The 21,372-nt window shown below is 36.2% G+C and overlaps 2 protein-coding genes across 2 annotated transcripts; one reads left to right on the top strand and one right to left on the bottom strand.

The window, feature by feature from the left end:
• Nucleotides 1-1,138: 1,138 nt before the first annotated feature.
• LOC119082714 lies at nucleotides 1,139-3,246 on the bottom strand. Its single transcript, XM_037192288.1, has 4 exons — nucleotides 3,062-3,246; nucleotides 1,801-1,882; nucleotides 1,475-1,721; nucleotides 1,139-1,401 (listed from the first exon to the last, which is right to left on the bottom strand). The coding sequence occupies exons 1-4, from the start codon at nucleotides 3,149-3,151 to the stop codon at nucleotides 1,320-1,322; spliced, it is 501 nt and encodes a 166-aa protein (XP_037048183.1). The 5' UTR covers nucleotides 3,152-3,246; the 3' UTR covers nucleotides 1,139-1,319.
• A 3,355-nt stretch (nucleotides 3,247-6,601) lies between these two features.
• LOC119082538 (UDP-glycosyltransferase UGT5-like) lies at nucleotides 6,602-9,661 on the top strand. The gene is made up of 6 exons (XM_037192049.1): nucleotides 6,602-6,911; nucleotides 6,968-7,253; nucleotides 7,302-7,751; nucleotides 8,808-9,036; nucleotides 9,091-9,203; nucleotides 9,269-9,661. The coding sequence occupies exons 1-6, from the start codon at nucleotides 6,802-6,804 to the stop codon at nucleotides 9,659-9,661; spliced, it is 1,581 nt and encodes a 526-aa protein (XP_037047944.1). The 5' UTR covers nucleotides 6,602-6,801.
• Nucleotides 9,662-21,372: the final 11,711 nt, after the last annotated feature.

The raw sequence follows: 21,372 nt of genomic DNA, 5'->3' as shown, positions 1-21,372 counted from the left end.
TATTGTTGCATGAAACGATATTATCGTCGCAAAAGCAATAATATCGTTTCAATCTGTGATAATATCGTTTCATGGGCGATAATATCGTTGTAGAGACGATAATATTGTTGCAGAAAACGATATTATCGTGCGGAAAACGATATTATTGTCGTTTAATACAATATTATCGTCGCTCGGACGATAATATCGTTTCATGTGCAATAATATTGTTGCACGGATGATAATATTGTTACAAAAAACGAGATTATCGTCCGGAAAACGATAATATTGTCGTCTAATACGATATTATCGTTGCTCGCGATAATCGTCCGAGCGACGATAATATCGTTTCATGAGCGATAATATCGTTGCATGGACGATAATATTGTTACAAAAAACGATATTATCGTCCGGAAAACGATAATATTGTCGTCAAATACGATATTATCGTCGCTCGATAATCGTCCGAGCGACGATAATATCGTTTTATGAGCGATAATATCGTTGCATGGACGATAATATTGTTACAAAAAACGATATTATCGTCCGGAAAACGATAATATTGTCGTCAAATACGATATTATCCTCGCTCGGACGATAATATCGTTGCACGGACGATGTTATTGTTACAGAAAACGATATTATTGTCCGGAAAACGATATTATTGTCGTCTAATACGATATTATCGTCGCTCGGACGATAATATTGTTACAGAAAACGATAATATCGTCACAGCGACGATATTATCGTTTCAAAAACGATATTATCGTCCCCGACGATAATGCACTCGGAGATTTTTCCCTAGCCCGCAAAATTATTGAGTTTGTAAGACCGTAACACCGCCATATTTTTGTTAAAAACATGAATTAGAAACGTGTAAAAACCGTCTGCGAAAGTATAAACTTTGAGGAATCGATTTCGCGTTATACACGTTGCAGATTGATTGGATCTAACGGAAACACATCAATTTATTGCATCTCAAAATTCAAATCAATCGTTGTGATCAATATTTTCGTAGGTACCCAACATTATGTACACTCTACGATACCTTATCGCATTTCGCGTGTCTCGATACAGTCTGTTGTGAATGGATATCATTTTTCATTTTATCAGCAATTTCGGTATGTTAACCCGAGAAAGAAAGCGAAACTCTTTTATGTTAATTTCTCGATTTATTTACATTTTTTATTACCACAAGTGATAGACCAAGTTATATCATTCGAAACGATGAAAAAATGATGTAATAAATAAGCTGAATTCTAGTAGTTATTATGGATCAGTAATAATAATTTTTCGTAGGTTTTCTCGTATGTTAGATGAACGACCTGTGTACGTGCACATTACGCATGAATAAGAAACTTATCGGCTTCCTCTTCCTTCTTCTTTGGGAAGTAGGGATTGTGTTCGGGGTCAAGATTCAGGCTACAAAACGAGACAAAACATCAATTTCATAAAAAGGCACAGGTCCAATTAAATATATTGTCATCTATCGTACCGGTAATAATCCAAAGCAGCATGACAATCGACATTGTACCACCAATCGCAGGTAAATTCTTTCTGATTGAAAATGGTACCGTTGGTGCACAAAAATGAGGCGCCCTGTTCGCCTTCTCTACCATCATAACACACATGGTATGCCTGACAACCGGTCTCGACATTTGCGTACATTCCGGGTGTAGCTGGAACGTTGCCACAGTGGAAACTGGTGTGTGGAACAGTATGGTAGACTGGATAGTCGACACCTAAGAATTTACAGCGTTTAGAACGTTTATTCTGTTGTGTCCAAATTGTTTAATCTGAAAACTATCATAGGATCCTTACCTGGAGTTCCTGGTATTTTGTGCAGATCTTGCTCCTTCTTTGCCTTTTTATGTTCACGATACTGTAGGTTTTGGCCGTAGCTCTATGAAAAAAGAAAATTTTTCTAAGAAAATTGGACATCGTGATAGTCAGGCATATCTCTAAAACACAACTATCGTGTATGCTATGCACTTCTTTTCATCTAAGAACTTCCAACCGATTGCTAAAAATCTTGTACTTCATTCGTTTCAACATAAATTTTGAAATGTGAAATCGCATATTTGTCAGACTTCATAGGTTACAGACGACAGAACTTGTTGTAGTACTTTCATCTTGACCAATACAGGGCATATTTTAGTGTAATTAAATTCCCGAAAATTCCCTAATTTCTCCTTCATGTTTTATCTGTTTCTCTAAAATAACAATTGATCGAAGTGCCTCCGTTCTATTTACTGCCTTTTAGTTGTTTCCCAGAAACAGAATTCAGAAATTTTCGGGAAATTAACGAAACCTTTTAATATTCAGCCAAATTTTAATGAATAATTTCAGGTTGTTGCTCAATAGCTACAATTTGCAATGAAAGTACATAACAGGTATGGCCAATCGAAAAATTCATCTTAAACGCACTCACAATTTGTGTCAAAATAATATGAAAATGAGTGCGTTTCATGGCGGAAATCAAATTTTTATGTCCTATGGGCGGGTGATAGACCATACCTGTTTTACACTTTCATTGACAATTTGGACTATGGCTATATCGCGAGACAATCATTAAATCAGTTAACGGTTTTTGTTGAGGTTTTGATCTTCTACTTCAATTATTTTAACATTCAACACGTTGACCGGAGGTCAGCGCTTATTTTTGCCGTTGATGTCGGTAAATAGATATAAGATTGAATCACAATTCACAATGGACTTTCGGTAGACTGAAGTTCTTTTTTAGACTCTGTTCATGTACCTATTTTCCTTGAACTACTTTTTCAAAGTTCTTTGTCCGTTGTTACGTTCAAAAAAAAAAAACTCTCGCTAATTACACACATCAAACTAATTGAACCAATGAATGAAAAAAAAACAGAGCAAAATTCAATTTCTTGTTTAGTCTGCCGTACGATATTATGTTGGTATAATATTGAATTATTAAATAACTTTTAATAAATTGAAAGTAAAATTGCATAATTATAGGTAAGGTATGCATGTACAGACAACTGAATTTTATAGCAATTTCAATAAATCTGAATTTTTCGAGAAAACTTTTTAACAAAATTTTATAGTTTTCACAAACCTCTACTTCCACATAGTCGTGACCGATCGGAACGTGGATACATGTAGCCAATGTAACGCACAATGTCCCGAAAATAATAAACTTTTTCATTTTAATTTTTAAAAGAAAAAAACTTTTTAAAAATTTAACATTCAGCAAATTCAAAACGATTTATCCTCGACAACTTCAACAGACCAACTAACCAAATATTTTCAACTCTCCAATGGCTCATTATGGTGGGATAATATATGTTTATGCTGTAGTGGGATAAAACTGCATATGTTTTGCATTAAAGACAACAACAACAAAAATAGCGAGAGGCAAAGAAAAACAACTTTCACTCACAGTGCACTTCAGGTGGATGGTGAACCTAAGGTTTGACTATAACATTTTGCAAAAGAAAAAATAACGAAGTTCGATTCAATCGAATGATAAATTTTGTTTGAACTAAAAAAGGTTTAAATGTCGAATGAATTAAGTTGAATTAAGTCTGATCATTTATATAATGTAGCCATGCCATTTGACCATCTAGTTTCATGTCGTGATCTAACCTATCACAGACGGGAATCATATATCACCAGTGAGGTACCGAATCTGTATTATGAATGAAGAAGAGGCGTAAGTGTTTAGTCTTTTCTTTTCCGTTTTTTTTTTCGTGTAAGAATACTTTTGGCCTCGCTTTTAACAGTGTTTTTGGGTGTAGGAACGTCAGGATTAGACAAAGAAATTCTTTTAGACTTAAAAAAAAACGTCTCATCGAGAAACGGATAAGAAAAAGTTTTCGTAAAAGTAAAGAAAGAAAGAAGGAAAAATCGTTAATACCATCCCAAAAATGGAACTTTCCATAATTCTTTAACCTGTCACAGACGGCAAGAATATTAACAGATTAACAGTCTTACTATCTGATCTATTACTTCATTTGATCGAAGATTTTCAGAGATTGATTTCTTTGAAATCTTTTACTTCATTTGTTTTGAGCACGATTTTTGCTATATAAGACCTCATTAGTCAGAGCTTGTCGTTTATTATTGCTGTCGTTGTCGATAACAGATGACAGCCGTCTGTAACAGGTTAACAGAAATTAAGAAGAGGGGAAGTAGTGATGAAAAGTCTGTGCGAGAAACACTGGAACTAGTATCCCAAATTATAGCTACGAAGCTTTTATTAATCTAGAATAAACTTACAAAAATCCATGTGAGGACATAGATGAGTTTCCCAGAACATGGATCATAGCCGGCCATCTGAAATCAAAAGTACTCGAAGTAGTACTCAAATGTAGCATTCGAATGACACCTTATTTATGAAAAATTGATTGGAAATGGCCACGCCACGGCTTTTCTCAAAAAAAAATTCTTCCATGAAATATCGGTAATGAGCCGTACTTTCCAGAAAAGAAAGAATTTTTCAAAAAGATTTTGTAGTTTCGGAGTAGTATTCGACTTTAAGGGTTTTCATATAAATGGTTGTTTCGGCTGGAAAAACAACTTTCCGGAAAAAGGTTTTGTTCCACAACTTTTCATGACAAACATGGAACAATGAAAAGTTTTAAAGTCACTTTTTTCGCTACCCTCGGTGAACCTTGGCTTGTATACCTTGTCAGTAAGTGATTTCAAAGTAATATTGTGCTAATGCCTTAGCCTGGCGTCTAAGCTTTACAACGACACCAAACACGGCATGATTGATCATCAACAAGAATTGTTTATTATAGAGTTTTTACATCGACGTCACTCTACTCGCAAATCTAGAGTAGGGTGGGTCGTATTTTATTTTGTTTTTATTTTAAAAGGCCTGGCCCCAGGCTGTACTCAGAATTGACCAAGGAATCCGAAACAGCAAAAAAAAAATTAAAAATTCATTTTTTCCTTGCCTCTAGACTGATTTTTGATTTTTGGGGTAGTAGCATGAAATTGCACACAATGTTGACAGATATCTCGGGCAGTTGGGAACAGAAGACATTGCTGTTAACTGTAGTGAATAGCTGAGGAGTCCAGCTATGAAATACCATAAGAACGTTGTTTATCTTCGCCTTCAATCGGGCAGGGTAACTCTGTCAGTGTTCCCAACTAAGACTTTTCGACCAAAAGTTTCAACTTTATTTGCAAATAAAAGCGACAAATCATGACATAATACGTCGTGTGAGGTATGCCTGAACAGGTAATCTCATAGAGAATCCATTGCAGAGAAGTTTGATGAAAACGAATTGAAAATACTCACAGGAGCTCTGTTTTCGAAGCCCAAGTTTGGCAATTTTTTGTTAGAATGAAAAAGTTAAATGAACAAAAAATGCAAATTAAAAGGTTCTAATCTGATGAAATTGATAGTTTTATACCTATTAACCCTAAATAACAATTTTCTGAGCAAATAAACGTAAATTCGTCGATTTTTGTTCATTTGACTTTTTCATTCTACCAAAAAATTTCCAACTTTTGGCTTCAAAAACAAAGCTCCTATGAGTTTTTTCAACTTGTTATCAAAAAACTTCTCTGCAATGGATTCTCTATGAGATTACCTGTTCAGACATACCTCACACGATGTATTATGTCGTGATTTGTCGATTTTGTTTGCAAATAAAGTTGAAATTTTTGGTCGAAAAGTCTTAGTTGGGAACCCTGCCCGATTGAAGACGAAGATAAACAACGTTCTTATGGTATTTCATAGCTCGACTCCTCAGCTATTCACTACAGTTAGCAGCAATGTCTTCTGTTCCCAACTGCCCGAGATATCTGTCAACATTGTGTGCAATTTCATGCTACTACCCCAAAAATCAAAAATCAGTCTAGAGGCAAGGAAAAAATGAATTTTTAAATTTTTTTTTTGCTGTTTCGGATTAATTGGTCAATTCTGAGTACAGCCTGGGGCCAGGCCTTTTAAAATAAAAACAAAATAAAATACGACCCACCCTACTCTAGAGCCCGTAGAAAACGAAATTACATTAAAAGAACAGTTTCAAAAATGTTTTGTTGCCATTTTAAAGGGCATGTTAACCTCGTCTAGAATCGCCAATTACAGGGTTTCTCTGTTACTTCATCACGGATATATCACCCATTGAAAATCGACACATTTTCACTTTCATCTGCTATAGCACCGTGACTGAGTGAGCAGGAGCAACTATTTTTCCGTGTTAGATCTTAGAATTTGTCCATCTACCAATTCCAGTATCAACCGTAGGTTCTCACTCTTCTGATGGTTCTGGACGAGGGTAGTGCCCGTTCTCAAAAACGGCCGGACAGATCGGGAAACTAAATGTGGTTTTGTACAGTACTCGAGTCCCTCTAACAGAATATAAAAAAAAATCGGAGGTGGTCTTGTGACTCTATTTAAAGTTATTTCAAGCTCGCCGTGACTTGCGTCACGGCCCCTGTGCTAGCGTAATCCATCGTTTTTAATTTTAATGTCTAAGAAACTCTCTGCGAATGGTATGCAGAGAAATATTTTCTTACTTACGCTCTGCGAGATGGTAAACATTACACACATGTTGTTCAATTATATAAATACAAATCGATGACCTAATGAACACCGAAAATGTTATACCATCGATCATATGCTATGTAATTTCGGAAATATATGAGAGAGCTAGTAAAGCGAATAATCTCAGATAAAATATCGAAACTAAAGTTCTGTGTGTATTTCCGTACATCCCACATGATGAAATTCAATTTTTTTTTAAATTCATTTTATCGGCATTGACAGTGACGATCAGACGGAGATTAAAGTTGTGTACGAATTTTTGGTAGTTTTGTTGTTATCTAAATAGACACAAAATGATCCACCATAGACTGTTCATACTTCTATTTGCGGTTGCTTTATATGAATGTGATTCTGCAAACATACTGATACTTGAGGAACTACCATCTCCAAGCCATCATTTATGGTAAAAATATCAATTTTTCTACATTTTCCTTCACCAAGACCTTCTGTTTCCCAAAGGTTTCGATCTGTTACTTTGGAGCTGATTAACAGAAATCACAATGTGACGGTTGTATCATCCGAACTCGACACGATCAAATTACAAAATTTACATCAAATACACATGGAACGTGTGTACACCACTGTCTTTAGCTCTATGAACTCAACATTCAATTTAATTGAAATGGGTGCGCAGCCACCGTTTCTGCAAATTATTGGAAACGTTATCTATGCGACCAAGGCGTGTGAAGGGTTTACGATTTCGAAAGGATGGCAACAGCTACAAAACTATCCGGATAATTTTGAGGTTCCTTGTGCAAAGCTTACAATCAAGCTCATCATAATTCCCACTCAGTTTCATTTAGTTATCCACGACTTTCCAGCCAGTTCTTGTCTTCTAGCATTTTTATCTAAGTTCAACTATCCACCCATGATCGGGATGACAGCATTTAGTGACTTCTCGGTTGTTGCTTCTACGATACGATCAGCATTGATTCCTTCCACGTCCACGCATTTCTTGTTCAAAGAGGACATGACCTCAACGTTTTACGGACGACTTCAAAATTTCGTTCTTAATGCCGTTGTGCGTCTCGTTCAGAACGTGTACGTCGACTCCGTTATGGATGAAATGGTGAACACAGCTGTTAATGGAAGCTATGAAGTTTTACCAGTTAAACAACTTCGGCAGAGGGCAACATTAGCTTTGATCAATTATAATGAGCATATTGATGGAGTGGAACAACTACCACCCAATGTTGTCGGTGTGGGTGGATTGCAGATTCAGGAACCGAAGATGCTGTCGATGGTAATTTAGCGAATCTGTACTCTAGGGCTGTTCAAAAATGACATCCATGCAAGTGTAGACAAGTGCAGGCACGATCTGATCATACCGTGAATTCGGACGATTGGATGAAATCAACGTACTTCAAGCAAGAGTGATCATAGTCAAGAGTGTAATTTTTTATGAAATGGCTTTTTGCAGTGTTTTACAGTTGTCAGCGGGTCAGGTTCGGTCAGACCGGAACCCGAACCTGATCTTGACTCGAACCTGAACTAAGAATTCGGGTTCAACCCGAACTTGACCCGAACCTGAATTTTCGATTTTGGGTTCAAACCGAACCCGACCCGAACCCGAAGTTATTCAACCCGAACTTGACCCGAACCCGAATTTGCATTTCGGGTTTGACCCGAACCTGATCTGAACCCGAGATCTTCAAATAAATCAAGTCCGGTTCGGGTTAACCCGAAATTTTTGGCATTTTTTAGTGTAAAATTTTCGGGTCACCCGAACCGGACCTGATCTATTTGAAAAATTCGGGTTCAGATCAGGTTCGGGTCAAACCCGAAATGGAAATTCAGGTTCCGGTCAAGTTCGGGTTGAATAACTTCTGGTTCGGGTCGGGTTCGGTTTGAACCAGAAATCGAAAATTCAGGTTCGGGTCAAGTTCGGGTTGAACCCAAAGTCTTAGTTCAGGTTCGGGTCTAAAACCGGTTCGGGTCATAACCTGAACTGATCAGGTCAACCCGAACCCGTTCCGAGCCTTATCTCAAGAGTACCACTCATGCTTGATGTGCGTTGATGAAATTTTTTAATTTTTGAACTTTTTACAAATGAGTTGAATGTATCTCTCGATGGGCTTTTTCAAACCAGTTCGGCCCTGGGCCAAAAGTTGTCAGAGCTTATGAGCTTTGGATGGATGTCATTTACGGACATCCTCTTTTTATCAATATTCCGATCAAATTGGATAAAAGTAGTGACAGAGTCAGACCGAAGATCCACAAAAATGACTTGTTTGAAGAAGACTTGAAAATGGAGTAATGCTGCGCTGGCAGTAATTTTGTGTTTTAAAATTCTGTCTAGGATTTCGCCAATATAGCCAGCAATGCAACAAACGGCCTAGTGCTATTTTCATTGGGTACGAATGTTAAAAGCGAAATGCTGGGTGACAATACCATTGTCCAAATACTAAATGCATTCGAAAGACTGCCAGAATACTCGTTCGTGTGGAAGATTGATTTGATCAACAGTACAATTCGTATACCGCACAACGTTCACATACGGAAGTGGATACCACAAAATGATTTATTAGGTAGGTCGAACAAGCATCATCTTTTGGTGTGAGGATTTTACCTATCGGTTTCAGGCCATGAAAATACAAAACTCTTCATCACACACGGTGGATTGTTAAGCACCCAAGAGGCAATATACAACAGTGTACCGATCTTAGGCATTCCGATCATGGTTGATCAGTTTATGGTCGGTATCACACTAGTAGTGTAGCCACAGTAAATGAGAAATTAATCGAAATCAATTCCCTAAAGAATGTCGACCGTTGTGTGGAAAAAGGTATTGGTGGCCGCATTCATGTGCACTCAATAACGTCGAACAACCTGTTTGACAAGCTGACCGAAATGCTATCGAATCCGATGTACAAAGAAAATATCCGAACAATGTCACAGCGCTTCAAAGACCAGAAGGAACGGCCATTAGATAGAGCTGTTTGGTGGATCGAATGGGCGCTACGGAATCCTAATGCGGCTCTGTTGAATCGCAGTAAAAATCTGAATTTCTTTCAAATACAATCGATTGATGTTATTGGTGTGCTGACAGTTGTCGCTTTGATCATATTGTGGATTGTGGTGATTTTGTTAAGGAAAATTTTGATTTGCATTTTCCGTCGATCGAAGACTGTGAATAAAGGTAAAATTGACTGAAGGTCGTTCTTTAGAATTTTCGTTTTGCCTGATCAGTACAATATAAAGTCGACGGCAATGGTATCTGGTTCTGAGTATCTGTGGACCTAGCTCACGATCAACTTCTATAGATTTTTTCCCCGATTAGTATTGTATATACTCAGGCCCGGACTGACCATATTGTCTTAAATGCAGCTTGGGCCGGCAAAAGTATTTTGATTTTATCGCCAAGAGATCGGTCGACTTGTAGCCAGTCTAGCCTGTTGGAGTGTTGGCCCATACCTTTCGTTTTCTATTTTTGTAGGTAGACTCGAAAAAAGCCATACAGTCCTGGCTGGTATAAATAAAATATCATGTCCGGAGCGATAGCGGAGGACTTGACGCAGTCTAACTTCCAAAAAAAGAACGAAGAATTTTTTTGAGACACGGCAACTATATATAGGCGAGAATTTAAGTTTCTTTCCTTTCTTTCCTCTGTATCACCACAAATTCTATTCTATCTTATTCGCGCTTCAAATACGAGCAAAACGAGCTATCACTCGACTATGTAACTTTAAAATTGCCGGAGATACATCGTTTTGAAGTTGGTCATTTTGATAGAAAATGCACCAAATTAACGTTTTCCAAACAATCAAAATCTTTCAACTTACTCTGTATGTTTCTATCTATCTATCGACGGTCGATCTCGGAAACTAGTCAGCCAATCTCCATGAAATTTTGCAGGAACCTCAGGGTGGGCATAAAAATGAATATGTGATACGCCATTACCCCAGGAAAAACCAGAATTTTGTTTTATTGGCCTCGAAGTGGTTTCTGAGCGTGGTTTTCGAGGGTCGGGAACGCGTTTTCGGCTGTAGCTTAGCTGTATTGAAACCTACAGAGGCGTGCGACCCATCAAATGAAAGGTATTCGTAACACGATTCGAACAAAAAAATAATTAAAAAAATCGGGTCAGATTCGTGACCAAATTTTGAGCTACTCGAGCGTAGGATGAAAGGACTAATATTTTTTTGGGTTATGAGAGATAGAGAATTACTTTCTTCGGCAGAGTCTCAGAGTTTTACGAGTAGAACAGAGGGGCATATGTGAAAAATGTCGAAAGTTGGAAATGGGTGGGTCAATTGGGGTTTTGGAGATATTTCTTGAATTGTGGCAGATAGAGAATTACTTTCGTCAAATTTTCGATTTTCGTCAAATTTTCTGAATTTCGTCAGATTTTGGAATTTCGTCAAATTTTCGATTTTCGTCAAATTTTCAAATTTCGTCAAATTTTCAAATTTCGTCAAATTTTCAAATTTCGTCAAATTTTCAAATTTCGTCAAATTACGTCAAATTTTCGAATTTCGTCAAATTTCGTCAAATTTTCGAATTTCGTCAAATTTTCGATTTTCGTAAAATTTTTGAATTAAAACTGTAAACTGTTATAAAAAGCATTGTTGACTATACTTCTAAAACGACTGATATCACAACAAAAATCTCTTCGAGAAAAGTGTGACGCAGTCTTTGAAATGTGTGACGCAGTCTTTGAAATACAATTTCTAAAATGAATGATATCGCTAGAGTTGACGCTTTCAGCTTCGTTACGCAAAAATTAAATTTTACACCCAATTAGTTCAAACAAGCTGGCTTAGGTTTTCTCATCATCTGCCAAATAATTTTTACCATAAAAAAAATTTGACTGGAAACAACCAAAATTTTACCAAAAAAATCTGCGTCGCATGTGGCAGATAAATTTTCTTGCTGGTCTGTTCCTGAACATCTGCCACTTTGCGACGCAGATTTTTTTGGTAAAATTTTGGTTGTTCCCAGTCTAAATTTTTTTTTTGTAAAAATTATTTGGCAGATGACGAGAAAACCTAAGCCAGCTTGTTTGAACTAAAATTGGGTGTAAAATTTAATTTTTGCGTAACGAAGCTGAAAGCGTCAACTCTAGCGATATCATTCATTTTAGAAATTGTACTTCAAAGACTGCGTCACACTTTTCTCGAAGAGATTTTTGTTGGGATGCCCATTACCCCTCGAACTGAGAGAAAAATCGGATGCTCATGGCGAACATTCTTTTACGGATTCGTCAAATCTTTGTCTCTAGAGCTCCCCTAAAGCACTGAAATACAATAAAATCGGTGCTTTGTTTTAGGCAAATAAGTACAGCAAAATGAGGAATCTTTTGAAAACGTAAACGGTGTCGGGGAATCTCGCACACGCGATCATAGTATGCGTCCTTTTACGACGTGTAACGAAAAGTCATGACTGTGCGAGATTCTCCACTTAGATGTGAATCTCGCACACCATGAATTTGTGTGGTGTGCGAGATTACCCTACCCCACGTAAACGCACCGCATTATAGCTTTTTACGTTCAAAATATTTGTAAATATTTGTTTGGTCCACATATTTAACATATATAGAAATACAAGTGGAACGAGTGAAACGAAGGAATCAAGCGAAACTAATGAGAACGTAAAAACTTAAAATGCGGTACGTTTACCTACCGAAATCGGTCACATTTTCAAGTGAACTCTTTTATATGTTCCCTGAAAGGAACCTCTTTCAAAAAAATTCTTCGATTCTTGTGTAACCGAAAACATGCATTTTTCTTATGGAGTTCTTTCCAGATACATAAACGCTAGTTTTTCGTGCGGGTTGTCGTTGGAAAGGTAAAACTTTCGGACAGAATCTTATAAGGCTTAAGATTCACCTAAACTGAGATATATGAGCACTTGAAAAAAGATTTTAAAATTTGGCTAGTTCGGTAAATTGTAATGGCTCCTCTGTAACCGAAGGACTCTCGCGCAGAGGGTCGTAATTTCGCGCCCATACATTTTTTTCAAATCTTCGTTATTTTGGAAATGGGCGCAAACTCTATGTAGAGTGTTCCAGAGAAAGTCAAGATTGGAAATGGGTACAAATTTGATGTAGAGTGTTTTCACTTCAAGTAAAAGCTATCATAGTGGTCAGTCTATTTTATATGAAAAAGTTTTTACAGCTGTGTGGCACACTGTCAAGTCTCAGTACCATATTTAGAGTATCACTCATGCTTGAAGTGCGTTGCAAAAATCGAAAAATTTTCAACATTCATAAAACGTCAGTTTTCTTGGAAAACTCTCAACATCGAGTTCGCACTTACTTCCAATTATCTCTTTGTCTTAAAAAATTACGAAGTGAGATTCTCTTTTTCACTACATAAACGGAGAAATTCCCAGCAGCCAAGGAATTTTTAACCTCGTACGAAGTACAAAGGGGCTTATAGGATTACGATGCCGTGTGTAATTGATGGAATTCGAAGCAGACGGTAAGGGCAAAGTGTTTGCCTATGTTCATAGATGACGAATCCGCAATAAAAATTTTGTCTGTCCGTCTGTCCGTCACGTCGATATCTTGAGTAAATCAAATCCGATTTCAAATTTTTTTTTCGAAGTGACTATTTGCACTTAAGTGCAAATAGTGTATAAAAAGACTATTCGCACTTAAGGGCACTTAGTGTTCTAATAGACTATTTGCACTTAAGTGCCCTATACACTATTTGCACTGAAGTGCAAATAGTGTCTTAATGGACTATTTGCACTTATATGTTTTTGAGAAAATGAAAATATAAGTGGAAAGTAGTACTGTTTTTTCCTCGAAATGACTAAAGTAAAGGCAGTCAACTTTCGTTATAATATAAGTGCAGTTTCAAACAGTTAGACGCACAAACTATTTTTTTTAATGAAATTTGAAGAAAAAGACCTACAAAAACAAGTTCAGATTAGGTTTAATACGCCATCTAACGGTTAACGGTCGGCAACGTAAGCTTATCAAACAGCTCGTAAACGGTTTGTTTCGAAATAACTATTTTGGAAATAGTCTTCTAATAATTTGATCGTCTGCTGAGAGTAGAAAGTAGGCATGGGCGATAATGATTATGATTATCGATAATTATCAATTATCGATAATCGATAATTATCGACTTTTTTTATCGAAAATTATCAAAAAAAATATCGATAATCGATAATTTTTGATATTTTGATAATTATCAAGATATCGATAATTCGATATATCGATATTTTGGTCCGAAAATCCGATATTAATCGATATATTCCGATATATCGGTATATTATCATGAATTTTCAGATAAATATCAAAATATCGATATTTTGATAATTATCGAATTTCGATATTTTGATAATTATCGATATTTATTAAATTATCGATAACGATATGATTAATCGATTATCGATAATTTCTTTTGATTGATATTATCGATAATTTTGAACTCCTCCCATCCCTAGTAGAAAGATTAGAGAAAATTAGTACAAACTTTAACATTTCAAATGTCTCACTGTCATTTTTTTCAGAGAATGTCATTGAGAATTCGCAACGACACAATGAAATTCTCTGAAAATTTTGATAGTGAGACATTTGAAATGTTAAAGACTGTAGATTAACGCCGATATTAACCTTAATTTTCCTTATGCAAATAGCCACGAGTAAGAGTGTTCCATCGACAAAACTTGATTTTTGCTTCTACAAATGGTCAGAAAGAAGAGTTTTACATCGGCAACACTTGATTCTTACTTCTACCAACGCACTCCAAAACAGGCACGACAACACATTTAATATAAGAGGCCTACTCGACGCAGTAGTCAGAATTTTTCATATAAATTTAGTTTTTTATGTTGGTATAATATAACTGCGGGACCAAAATAAGAGGCTTTTTGACCGTTAAAAAAATCTGCTCTTGTGCTTGTTCTTGGAGTGCGTTGCTTCTACGAATGGCCAAAAGGAAGAGTGTTGCATCAACAAAACTTGATTACACGAGATAAGCGGAGATAAAAAATCAAAATCATATCATATACAAAAATGGCCAGTTGCATAATGGGAACCATCTCCGCAGAAAAACCTTTGGAAGAAATTTTTTATTTGTAATCTGTACTTTGAAAAGATACAAGTTTTAACAGGTCGGAATGACAGCTATGCCTAAGCACCTTTCCTTGTCATTTAAATTTAAAAAAAAACTTGATTTTTCCTTCTACATATGGCCATAAAAAGTAATGTTACGTTTGCACTTAAGAGTCATATCGCCAAAACTTTAGGTGATTTTCTTAACTTTGAGAACAAGCGGTCTCCGATTTTAATGAGTGATAGCTCGTTGGATTCGACTTTCAATTCTAGGAAACACGTATCTTTCACTTTTTCGAGAAAAAAAATTATATTCTGTGAAAAGCATTCAAAAGTAGAGACATGTCAGAGGGTACCGAAAACAGTTTTTTGGCAATAACTCAAGAAAAAATTATTTTAGATTGTTGTAATGTTGTTGTACTAATGTCGGCCTTGAAAAGACCTTCAGGTAGAGTATACGCACTGGCTGGTGCGAGTACATCCACGATAGTTATTTTTAATAATATAGTGAATCTTCGGAGAGTCCGCCTTCCCTGCAGCTTCGACGTTCCACGGAACTGAGTATGGGGTGTTGTAGCTGGTCTCACCCACTATCGTTCCACATATAAATGAACCCAGTACTTTTGTGCTGCAAGCCTACAGAAGTCTTGGAAAAAACGTTGGTGCTAAAATCCTTCTTTCTGGAGGCTCCACAGCTGGAACAGCATCTGGAACGGTACTAAAGCAGTCATTTTTTGTCGTCTACTATTCTTTTACCTTATCAATAAAAAGGCGCTTCGCAATGTCGCGAATATATGTGGTTAAAACAGATCCAAAGTTAGCAATATCAAGAGAAAAAATATTACATTTTTCTCGGAGGATTTTAGTCAAATAAAGTGTTAGCGTATAGCAAATGACCTCAGGACTCCGGAACAGTAATTAGTTTCTCAATTGGACCAACATTTGCTACGCGACAGGAGTTTGGAAAAACGATATGATCAAGTGGGACGACACTCTTAGTCATCAAATTGACTATTTCATTGGAAAAATACCATTTTGTTGCGGACTAACAGCAACAAATATTGCGATTGTAAAAAAACTGTCTTCAATATGGCATACTATACCCCCTCCCACCACTCATATTGATACATTGAAATACACACACCACATCAAAAAAATCTAAGCAATGAGGGAGGTACAAAAGAAATTTTTTTCCAATTTTTTACCGTTTTCTTGAAGAATTCGGAAAATAAAAGGACCCGTGTTTTTGTCTTTTTTGATTCTAGCAATAGTGCTCTCTAAAGGACACTTTATACTTCCCATGTAGATGACGATTACAACAACAATTTGTATGGCGGGTTGAAATTGAAAATTAAGAAGTTTATTTCTTCCCATACTTTAATTGAAGTTAATTATAATGTTCACTATTTGCACACAAAGACTATTTGCCCTTACACAGGTTAGCAGTCGCTATGTAACACGATTTTGCGCTGCGCAAAATCGTGTTACATAGCGACTGCTAACCTGTGTAAGGGCAAATAGTCTTTGTGCTAATTTAACTTAAGTGCAAATAGTGTATTAGAAGACTAATTACACTTAAGTGCAAATAGCGTATTAGAATACTATTTGCACTTAAGGGCAAATAGCACGCGCCATTTTTTTTCCCTGAAAGATAGTCGAAATAGTGCGGCTCAGTTCGAAGATGGGCATATTCGGGTCGGCCCTTCGTGAGTTAGGGCCACCTAAGTGATTTAAGGTCTTTCGGTGATATTTATGGCAAAATAAACGATGGAAATAAATGTTAACAAAATGAACAAAATGAAACAAAATAGGAGTCAAGCGTTATATTTTGCAAGCGTGGTTAGTTTAATATATTTATATTGATTCTTAGGCCTTGTAAAGATATACAGAATAAAGGCACAAGTAACTTCTACTGTACACACATGTGTGGTTGATTAAAGCAAAAATGTCATTGAGATTTTATCTGCGCCACGGGTGAGAATGTTGTGCACCATCCATGATCGCTAAAGGAATTCTCCTGAGAATGTCCACAAAAACAGTTCCAGCCCTCATCCAGAAATTCGACTTTTCCGTAATTATGCTTTGAACATGGATTGGGGTTGTAGCACCTTTAATGGCATCAATACCAGCGCTCAGCAGTATTTTGTTTGAAGCGGTCACACAGTTGAAATCCTCCCGATGTTTACGCTGGAAAATCCCTTTACTTAAATCTGCCACACCGCCTTCGAAGTTATCCGGTATCAAATCGTATACGGGTGGATTGGCACAAAATGTCGAACTCGCTTCAATCAATTGCTGATATTGCTCACTGCTGATGACGATTTCAACACTCTCGCTGGGCGTCAGAACGAAAAGGACATAATTTCAACTAATAACTAACCAATAAATCACATAAAACAGAAACTTTGATTCGCACATTTAAAACTTCGCGCCGCAATTTTTCAATCATTTTGCAGAGTGTCGATTTTTCAACCATTTTTCACGAACTGTGTACCACGAGGGGTAACCGACTCGGGAAATTGACTACACACCCTCAAAGGAATTGCCGGAGTATCCGGTAAATAATTGGAATTGATGGAATTGACCGGAATTGATGGAATTGACCGGAATTGATCGGAATTGACCGGAATTGATCGGAATTGATAGGAATTGACTGGAAATATGTGGAATTCACGCCGTAAGTGTGCCTAAAATTTGAATTTTAAGTGAACGATTCGATGAAAAAGTGAACCGAAAAATACATTTCAACGCTTCATTGTATGAAAATGACGCTACGTTAGAAAGACCTCCGCACTTTCCATTTTGAATTTCGACCGCACTTACGGCGTGAATTGTAAGGAATTGAAAGTAAATGAGAGTAAATGCTGATAAGTGTGATTATCGGAAAGAAGGACCAGCGAATGCAAAACCACACTATTTCCTTTTTGTTTTAATTTTAAAAGCTCCCGCGCAATAAATAACAGTGTACAGTGTTGATCAGTTCCATTTTAGAACAGGTCCAACGTTCTTTTATGTTCAAAATATGCACACTGAAGGATTCTTTTTCAGAGGATTCTTGTGAGTCAGATGCGGAAGAGTTTGAGCCGCAACAAACAAGTGAATATTCGTCGGGGGAATGTTAGGCTGGGGCATTGCCGATGCGAAATGCTCCAGTTTCAAACCAAATTTACAGAAAAATGCATCACCGACAATATCATCTATTCCATCAACTTTTCAAAAGCCTAAAATCTTACGATGTCGATCACTTGAGCGAAACAAAAATTGAGTGCTTTGGCTTTTGCTGACGTGTGCTGAACAAATCCATTTCCTGTCGAGGTACGAACAACGTTTTGTGCATCGGACAACTGAAATAGACAAAACACAGCAATTTACTTGAAAACATACACACTTCACATTCACCATATTAAATTTAATAAATGTATAGTCATGGAAAAGATCATGTAATTCCTTTCCCGCACCATAAATCGTAAAGAAATAAAGTTTTTTTCTTGCCTAGGACATAAATTACGGAATTTTTCTCGTAACTTAGGCCCTCAGCATGAAAAGTTGTATACGCATCTGTTGTGGACGGTTTATTTTAGGCACTCACTTCGTTCGCGCTACAATCCGCGAAATTGCCTAAAATATACCGTCCACAACATATACGTAAATAACTATTCCTGCACGATATATAGTTCGGGAAAAACTGACATTTCTTAATGAAAAATCATGGCAAAATATGTCGTATTTCAGTTGTCGGATGCACAAAAGTTTTTCGTCCTTTCCTGTTATGGTACGAAAAATACCATTTATCTAAAATAAACAATGATGTGCGATGTGAAATCATTTTAAACAAAACTGCAGTCAATTGGACGGTTTAATCTAAATTGAAATTGAAAAATCTCTTCTAAAAGTATGAGTAAAAATTAAAGATTCTAACAAAATGAGTCACAAATGTAGGACAACATAGTTGTTCCAAATTTTATCTTGATATAATCTGACGATTCTTTTTCCAAAATGCTTAAGGGTTTAACTTTGACTTTAAATTTATATCTATTTGAAAGTATCGAGCAATTATTTCGAAAATTCGTGGAATTGAAGGAATTGATTGAAATTATAGGAATTGAAGGGCGAATCCGGCAAGTAGTGGTGTTAATCCGTTAATTAAAGAAATAAAAGGAATTAAGAGCAATTAAAAGGAATTGACAGGAAGTACCTTTAGAAATTGAAAGGGTATTGAAAGGAAATTGAAAGTGAATTGAAAGGGAATTGAACGGGAATTGAAAGAAATTGAAAGGAATTGAACGGAATTGAACGGAATTGAACGGAATTGAAAGGAAATAGAGCGAATCCGGCAATTAGACGAGTTGGTCCGGTAATTGAGGTAATTAAGCGGAATTGAAAGGAATTAGAAATTGATTTGCCACCATTTTGGCCAGTCGGTTACCCCTCGGTGTACCAGGGGATATTTAGTTGAATTATTAGCGAATTTGGCGAATTTGACGAATTTTGGCGAATTTTGACGAATTTTGGCGAACTTTGACGAATTTTTGCGAATTTTTGTGAATTTATACATGATTTTAAGAAATTTCAAAGAATCGTAGAACTTAGTTACATATTTTTGGCCAAGACATTCCAGAAATCTATTTTTAACCGGGAAGCCATGATGGCTTTTTTTTGGAAAAACGATGAAAAATGTCCTAATTTTGTGAATTTTACATATATTTGTGAATTTGGTAGATTCTTGCATATTTTTGTTATGCTATATCACAAAACTAGCAAAATATTCCAAAAAACATAAATTTGGAAGAAAATTTTCAAAATTTGAATTTTTTAATTTGGGAGAATTTTGGCGAATTTCGACGAATTTCGGCGAATTTTGGCGAATTTCGGCAAATTAATTCGACTAAATAGCCCCTGCTGTGTACTCATCTTTATTAAATGAAACTACAAAGATCGCAACACTTGTTTTTTCGGGAAATTCAAAGAATATATTTCTGATAACCTTACGTTTCACATTGCTATCTCTAGAAGTGTGATTTACTTTCCAGAGCACAACCTAAATTGTTGTATCATTCAAGTTTGGATGTTCCAAAAACTTTTTCGTGTTGGTTTGGTTCAGTCGATTCAGCGAAACGTTGATTGCCACTGAAGATAAGATTTGGGTCAGAAATCCGGTTCATCTAAATAACCACGGTTGATCGTTTTTTTTTACGTGAACTACATCGAAATCCGCGTTTATGAAAATCTTTATGATGACTTCAACATACCAAAAAAAAAAAAATTATTTAAGCTGGTGTCACCCGCCTTCGTGGGTGTCCTAATCTGTTCTTTCAGAACCTTGGTAAATTCAGCTTAAGAGACATATCGCCTAAACTGCAGGTGATGGTTAAAGGGGAATGAGCGGTCTCCGATTTTAATGATTGATAGCTCGTTAGATTCGTCTTTCAGTCCTAAATACGTATCTTTCATTTTTTTTTCGAATATTTATTTTTATTTTCGGTTAAAGCGTTTAAAGGAGGAAGCATGTCAGAGGGTCTCGAAAACCGTTTTTCGTCGATAACTCAAGAAATAATTATTTTAAGAGTGATATCGCCAAAACTTGAACCAATTTGAAAACAATGGTTCGGCGATCCAGGCAAGCTATAGCTCGTTTGAATCATCTTTCAATTCTAAGAAATAGGGATCTTTTAGTTTTTCTGTTAGTTTCCCATTTTCGGAGTGAACACGTGAAAAGTCATAGCATGTGAAGGGGTGGTGAAAACAGTTTTTTTGTGATAGCTCAAGATAGACTTGTTTCTATAAGTAGAAAATTTGTAGGAATATAGGCCTTTGGCAGACCTTCATAAAGAGTATAATCATCGGTATGGGCCGCCACCCGTTCTAGACTTATGACTCAAAATATGGTCAATGTTTGGTCAGTGCTACTGGCTTGCAACAGAATTTATCCGCGGAACTGACTATAGGGTGTTGTAGCTGGACTTACCCTCTTTCATTCCACGTATAAAAAACCCCAGATAAATTCTGTTGCAAGCCATAAAGTTAGTTGAAGTAAAATGTCGCTCCAGGAGACCCATATTTTTCAGTGTTTTCAACTTGTTTTTGGTCTTCAAACAGGCTGGAGCGATGGGAATGAAATAAACTAAATCAAAATTACATGTTCAGCTCGAAATTGTCCTGAACCGCGCGATCATTGGTCTTGAAAATGTTGCTTTCCTCCTTCTTCGTAGAAGGTGGAAAACCTCATTTCTTTTACTTCACAAAATGAACAGAAACTCAATTGCTTGCTACGAATATAGGTTTATTGTAAAGCAGAGATGCGCAGCGACGGTATTTTTTTTGGCATATCTTTTATCATATCTTTTCAAAATTTGTTTTTGTTTCCAAAAAATATTTTTGTTTTCAAAAAAAGTTTTGTAAGTATATAAAGAATTTTGGTTTTCAAAAATAAAGTTTTGTTTTAGTATATAAGGAGTTTGGTTGAAGAAAAAGTAACAAAACTAAAGTTTTGCTTTTTCTACATATGAGAAAATATGGTAATAATTGATTGCAAAGAGAAATAATTTTGAAATGAGAACGAAAAGAAGATTGAGATAAAAGTGAATAAATGAATGGTAATTTTTTTTAGAGCAACGGATTGAGTTACCTTTTAAAAATTGCTCTCTCTTTATCTGTTGTGTTATACATCATTTTCTATGACTTCGCAAAAACTATAAGTTTGTGGATGATTATTGTTATTGAAACAAATCAATGGATCGGTGGTTAGATGTAATATTTTTGAACTTTTTTTTTCTGTAAATTCAGTTTTATGTAAAACAAATTAGACGAAGCGAGAGAAAAAAAAAATTAACTCCTAAGTTACCGACACCGTTCCGGC

Source organism: Bradysia coprophila, unplaced genomic scaffold (assembly GCF_014529535.1).
Source record: "Bradysia coprophila strain Holo2 unplaced genomic scaffold, BU_Bcop_v1 contig_476, whole genome shotgun sequence".
Classification (NCBI taxonomy): Eukaryota; Metazoa; Arthropoda; class Insecta; order Diptera; family Sciaridae; genus Bradysia; species Bradysia coprophila.
This window is presented reverse-complemented; position numbering and strand designations above follow the sequence as displayed.

Bases quoted from the DNA above. Each gene is read 5' to 3' on its own strand.
- LOC119082714 (XM_037192288.1), bottom strand. From the start codon at position 3,151: ATGAAAAAGTTTATTATTTTCGGGACATTGTGCGTTACATTGGCTACA. The intron at 1,883-3,061 runs GTTTGTGAAAAC...CTTTTTTCATAG, and splicing joins ACGACTATGTGGAAGTAGAG to AGCTACGGCCAAAACCTACA. The intron at 1,722-1,800 runs GTAAGGATCCTA...GTAAATTCTTAG, and splicing joins CAAAATACCAGGAACTCCAG to GTGTCGACTATCCAGTCTAC.
- LOC119082538 (XM_037192049.1), top strand. From the start codon at position 6,802: ATGATCCACCATAGACTGTTCATACTTCTATTTGCGGTTGCTTTATAT. The intron at 7,752-8,807 runs GTAATTTAGCGA...AATTCTGTCTAG, and splicing joins AACCGAAGATGCTGTCGATG to GATTTCGCCAATATAGCCAG. The intron at 9,037-9,090 runs GTAGGTCGAACA...TATCGGTTTCAG, and splicing joins ACCACAAAATGATTTATTAG to GCCATGAAAATACAAAACTC.